General features: G+C 40.9%; 1 protein-coding gene across 1 annotated transcript; it reads left to right on the plus strand.

The window, feature by feature from the left end:
- The first annotated feature begins 3,312 nt into the window (after positions 1-3,312).
- Positions 3,313-3,834, plus strand: LOC100356309 (protein tyrosine phosphatase type IVA 1-like). The gene is made up of 2 exons (XM_089331392.1): positions 3,313-3,411; positions 3,502-3,834. Exons 1-2 carry the CDS (start codon positions 3,313-3,315, stop codon positions 3,832-3,834), a joined length of 432 nt encoding a protein of 143 aa, XP_089187518.1.
- The last annotated feature ends 2,194 nt before the right edge of the window (positions 3,835-6,028 follow it).

Raw genomic sequence — 6,028 nt, forward strand, 5'->3', positions numbered from 1 at the left:
TGCATTCCACTGCTCCAGACCCACACCTCTCAGAGCACATCCCCAGCATAATCTACACTCAACCCATAGCACAGGGACAAGGAGCCTTTCACATACTCCAATGCTGAGAGCAGGGCTTTTGATGCAGGACCTGGGGAAGTTCTCCCATCCCTACCACACAGTCCCAAAGCATAGCTTTTGGTGTTACAAGTCCCAGCATCACTCAGGCTTCCCTGGCAGGACAAGTGAACTGTACCTGGTGTGTTCCCCTGCACCAGGAAAATGGCTACTGTCATCACACGCCCTAGTGTGACTGAATCCCCACTCTCTGGGAACTCACTTTTGGAAGCCCACATTCACTTCAAAGTCATGCTACTACCTCCACAAACTGCTGCAGATTAGAATACTATGGCACCATAGACACTGCTGACACAGATTATAGTTGAAAAAAAATCCCTCAGAGGTTAGACTTCTGGGCTCACCAAGAACCAAAGCCAATAAACTCCCCCACTGACATCTTGCATTCCATCTTAACAAAAAAGAGCATTTCCTAATGAAACCACTGCAGAAAGAATAAGGAACAATACCCAGCTGTGCAGACATCAACACAGGGACACAGGAAACATGACAAGGTAAGGAAGCAAGGCACCTCCAAAAGAATAAAATAGTTCTCCAGAACTAGATCCTGGATGGGAAGGAAGTCTATGCGATGCCTGGAAGAGTTCAAAATAATGATCATAAGGAAACTCAGTGAGATGCAAGAGAATACAGACACATAGTTTAAAGAAATGAGGAAAATGCGTGATATGAATGAGAAAGAAAATAAATACAACTGAGAGCTTCATCAACAGGATAGAACAAGCAGAGGAAAGAATTTCTGATTTTGAGGACAAGATTTTTTAAATAACCCAGAAGAAAAATGAAGAGAAAAGAATTTAAAAGGATGAAGAAAGTCTATGAGGATACGAGACACCCCTGAGTGAGCAAATATATGTGTTATAGGAATACTTGAAGGAGAAGACAAGGGGAAGAACACTGAGAACCATCTGAATGAAATAATAGTTGGAAACCTCCCAAGTCTCAAAAGATACATGGACATCCAAATACAACAAGCTTGAAGGAATCTAAGCAGATTCAATCAAAAAAGATTTTATCCAAGGCATATTATAGTCAAATTGTCAAAAGTTAAGGACAGGGGCCAGTGTTGTGGGGTAGTGGGTTAAGCTGCTGTCCTCAATGCTAGCATCCCATATGGGCACCAGTTTGCATCCCAGCTGCTAGGCTTCTTATCCAGCTCCCTGCTAATGTACCTGGGAAAGCAGCAAAAGATGGTGCAAGTCCTTGGGCCCTTATACCCATGTGGAAGACCCAGATGAAACTTCTTGGTCTTGGCTTTGGTCTGGTCCCTCCCTGGACACTGTGGCCATTTGAAGAGCGAACCAGTGGATGGGAGATCTCTCTCCCTCTCTCCCTCTCTCCCTCTCTCCTTTTCCCTCTCTCCCTCTCTTCCTCTCTCTATCAAAATGAATAAAGCTTAAGAAAAAAAAGACCGATCAAAGACCTAAATGTAAGACTGGTAACTATGAAATTTTAGAAGAAAACACAGGAGAAATATTTCAAGACATTGAGACAGGCAATGATTTCTTGGTGAGACTGAAAACTCAAGCAACAAAAGCAAAACTAGACAAACAGGATTATGTCAAACCCAGAAGCTTCTGAACAGAAAAGGAGATGATCAATAGAGTAAAGAGACATCTGACAAAATGGAGGAAAATATTTGTAAGCTACTTATCTGACAAAGAATGCATACCAGGAATTCAAGAAAAGCCAACAATAACAAAACAACCAATACAGTTAAGAAATAGGCAAAGGACCTGAATAGACCGTTCTGGAAAGAAAAAATACAAATGACCAACAAATGTATGAATAAATGCTCATTATTACTAGTTATCAGGGAAATGCAAATCAAAACACAAGGAAATATCACCTCCCCTCTGTCAGGATGGCTACTGTCAAAAAGAAAGTAACAAATACTGACAAAGAGGTGAAGGAGGAACTCTTACAGCTGTTGGAGGGGATGTAAATTAGTACTGCCACTATGGAAAATAGTACAGAGACTTAAAAAACTAGAAATAGAACTGTCATATGATCCAGTAATATCACTATTGGGTATGTATCCAAAGGACATGAACTCATTGTATCAGACACCTGCTCCACCATCTTTATTGCAGCACTGTTCACAATAGCCAAGGTAGGGAATCAGCCAGTGGATCCATCCTCAGACAAATGAGTAAGGAAAGTGTGGTATATACACAATTTAATACTATTCAGCTATTAAAAATAATGAAACCTTGTCATTTGCAGCAAAATGGATGATTCTAGATGACATCATGTTAGGTGAAATAAGTCAGACACTGATGGATAAAAAACTCCATGATCTCCCTCATATGTGGGAGCTAAAAAAACTCAATCTCAACACAGAATGCTGATTACTAGAGGCTGTAAGGGGCAGAGGGAGTTTGGATAAGAAAAAATAGGGGCAGCTGGATGTGGCTCATTCATTGCAACAAATACACTCTTATGAGATGTTAGTAATAGGGGATGCTGGGTGTAGTTTGTAAGATTATGACATTTGCATCGTACAAAAATAGGATGCTAACAATGGGGGAGACTGCGTGGGGGGTATATGGGAACTCTTGGTAGGACTTCCTGATTTTTGTTTTGTAAGATTAAAGCTATTCTGAGAGTGTGGTGCTCCCGCCGCTGCCTGTATTGCTGCCGTGACCACCTTCGCCCCCTACCCTGCATCCGCTGCTACCGCCTCTGTCGCCACTGCCTGGGGACCGGCTGTATGATTAAGCCACAATCTTCAATGAGTAAACATATTCCTTTCTGCGGTGTTCTTGGTCACACATTTATGGGGTTTCTGAAGGGCAGTGGAGACTACTGCCAGGCACAGCACGACCTCTATGCAGACAAGTGAACTGTAGAGATTCGTTACTACTCCACCAAGAAGCCCCCATAAAAGTGGTTAACCTGGACACAGAAGTGTTGAATTGAAACCCACAGAGCATTTTACAAGAGTTCTGACCTGGATGGGGTAAACCTCAGTGCACTTCCTTTCTATTGCCTCAGTATTACTGGACTGAAGAACTGCTGCTTCTCGTTAGGAGGTTCATTTCATTTCCCATTACTCCCAACTTCATACTTAAAGCACTGAGAATCACAAGTGGAAGATAGTGAAGCAGACTTCAGTTTCTTTGCGTAATTTCTGTATTCAGTTTTTAAAAAATTCTTTCATAATTCTATTAAGTGTTTTTTAAGTAAATTAACATGGCCCGAATGAACCGCCCAGCTCCTATGGAAGTCACATACAAGAACATGAGATTTCTTATTACACATAATCCAACCAATGCAACATTAAACAAATTTATTGAACTTAAGAAATATGGAGTTACCACGATAGTAAGAGTATGTGAAGCAACTTATGGCACTACTCTTGTGGGGAAAGAAGGCATCCACGTTCTTGATTGGCCTTTTGATGATGGTGCACCACTGTCCAACCAGATTCTTGACAACTGGTTAAGTCTTGTAAAAATTAAGTTTCGTGAAGAACCTGGTTGTTGTATTGCTGTTCACTGTGTTGCAGGGAGAGCTGGGAGAGCTCCAGTGCTTGTCGCCCTAGCATTAATTGAAGGTGGAATGACATATGAAGATGCAGTACAGTTCATAAGACAAAAGCGCCATGGAGCTTTTAACAGCAAACAACTTTTGTATTTGGAAAAATATTGTCCTAAGATGTGGCTGCGCTTCAAAGACTCCAATGGTCATAGAAACAACTGTTGCATTCACTAAAACTGGGTGACTAATGCTATTGCCTTGGAAGAACTTGAGACAGGATCTAATTGTTCATATATATTAGTCAACATGTTGTCTTGGTGAGTAAGTTTAGTGAAGCTTCCAAAAGGTATTGAAAATTAGTTTTACCAGACCACGAGTTTGACAGAATTGCAACCTCTATCTTTGGGTTATAACCAACCTATTTGGACATTTAGCAAAAGATTCTTGCTGTTTAGTATTTAAAATGTGCTTATCATTTGTACCAATTGACTTCTCCTGAAATCATGCAATATTGAGTTGTATCTTAAATCTATTCCCATGCCAGAATCTTATCAATACATAAGAAATTTAGAAAGATTAGGTGCCAAAATACCCAGTACAATACTTGTATATTTTTAATATCATACAGAATTAAAATCCCAGGAACTATGAACACTCTAGACCTTATGTGGTTTATTCCTTCAGTCATTTCAAACATTGAAACTAGGGACTATATGGTTATTTGCCTGCTCACTTTATGTTTACATCTCCCACATTCATACCAGTATACATCAGGTTTGCTTAACCATTGATTTCTTTTTTTTTTTTTAACCAAGTCTTATGATTATTTAATGTTTCTATAAATCTTTTGCTGTTAATATAAAACCTCCATTTTGAAAAATCTACATTGTACAGAAGCACATGTCTTTAATGTCTTCAGACAAAAAAAGCCTTACAGTTAATTTAACGTTTGCACTCTGAGGTGCAGCTTGACAGGGAGGGCCTGAGAAAAGAATGGGAGGGAGTTATTAAATATCTGTAGTAAAATGTTGCCTTTGTCTTGTGCATAACATGTAGAATATGCTCTTTAATTTAGTAAATATTTTTAAGAGGTAGAGATGCTTTGTTATTGTAGCTTAAAATTCTTAATCATAAAATTTCTGAAATTCTTGTAATTTTTTCCATACTTATCAAAAGTTGTTTACCAACTTAAAAAAAGATTAAAGCTATTCTGAAATAAAGTCTTTTTCTCTTTTAAAGATTTATTTATTTGAAAGTTAGAGTTACACAGAGAGAGAGGAGAGGCCGAGAGATAGAGAGAGGTCTTCCATCCGCTGATTCACTCCCCAACTGGCCGCAACAGCCGGAGCTGCATCAATCTGAAGCCAGGAGCCAGGAGCTTCTTCTGGGTCTCCCATGCAGGTGCAGGTCCCAAGGACTTGGACATCTTCCACTGCTTTCCCAGGCCATAGCAGAGAGCTGGATCAGAAGTGGAGCAGCCAGGTCTTGAGCTGGTGCCCATGTGGCCCATGTGGGATGCCAATGCTTCAGGCCGGGGTGTTAACCCGCTGTGCCACAGCACCAGCTCCAAAGTCTTAAGTCTTTTTTTTTTTAAGTCCCAAAGGTAAAAATACTGAGACATATTGTACACAGCCATCCACATGTCCAGCGGAACAAGTCCCAGTTCAGTGGCTTCCCAGCTTGTCCTTTCCAGCCTCGCTCTCCCCTCGCTCCCCACTCTGCACTAATGCCTACCACTGTGTTGCCTGGGATTCTCCTGAGAGCACCATCACACACGTTCAGTCAAGTCCCATTCACCTGATGCAGGAGACCCAAGCAAGCACTCACCTTCCTGTTTTTTAGTGTGTAGGTATGTGTGTGCGTGCTTATGTGTGTGTAGACCAAAATGATGACAATGGCCAAGTTTTATGAGTCACGAACCACGTGCATCCCAAACATCATCTCTAATACCAGTACCTGCCCCGCAGGGGAAGTGTTATGTTTCTGTTAGTCTGCCTCAGCTTGAGACTCACTTTTGCAAGCTGGGGCTGGACAGGGAAACTGAGTGAATCTCATCTTATAATACAGTTTCTTGAAGACTGTCTTTAAGGTCTTTTAAAATACCAGAATACTTACCTTATATGAATACTGGACTTTCAAGACAGAAGATATGATTTCTGAGACGCATCATGGCCTTGTTCTCTGCTATACAGAGGGAATTCTTGATGCTACTCAGAAGCAAGGCCAGTGCTGCGCTGAGAGTATTGCTTCTTATTTCTGCTCTTGGACAACCTGCAATTCGTCTAGCATGTTATTGCTGTTTCCATGACAGTTTATCCCTTCTTTCTCTTACTTGTGTATGCAAATAAGCCAGATATGTTATGATGCATGCTGACATTCATTTTGATCACAGTGTTGACTGGACCCTGTCTTTCTTTCTTCCATGAAA

This window comes from Oryctolagus cuniculus, chromosome 4 (assembly GCF_051225735.1).
Source record: "Oryctolagus cuniculus isolate XC-2025 breed Fujian yellow rabbit chromosome 4, ASM5122573v1, whole genome shotgun sequence".
Lineage (NCBI taxonomy): Eukaryota > Metazoa > Chordata > Mammalia > Lagomorpha > Leporidae > Oryctolagus > Oryctolagus cuniculus.

Excerpts from the sequence above, each read along its gene's own strand:
- LOC100356309 (XM_089331392.1), top strand. The coding sequence starts at position 3,313 with ATGGCCCGAATGAACCGCCCAGCTCCTATGGAAGTCACATACAAGAAC. Across the intron at positions 3,412-3,501 it reads ATGCAACATTAAACAAATTT|GTTCTTGATTGGCCTTTTGA; the intron begins ATTGAACTTAAG and ends GAAGGCATCCAC.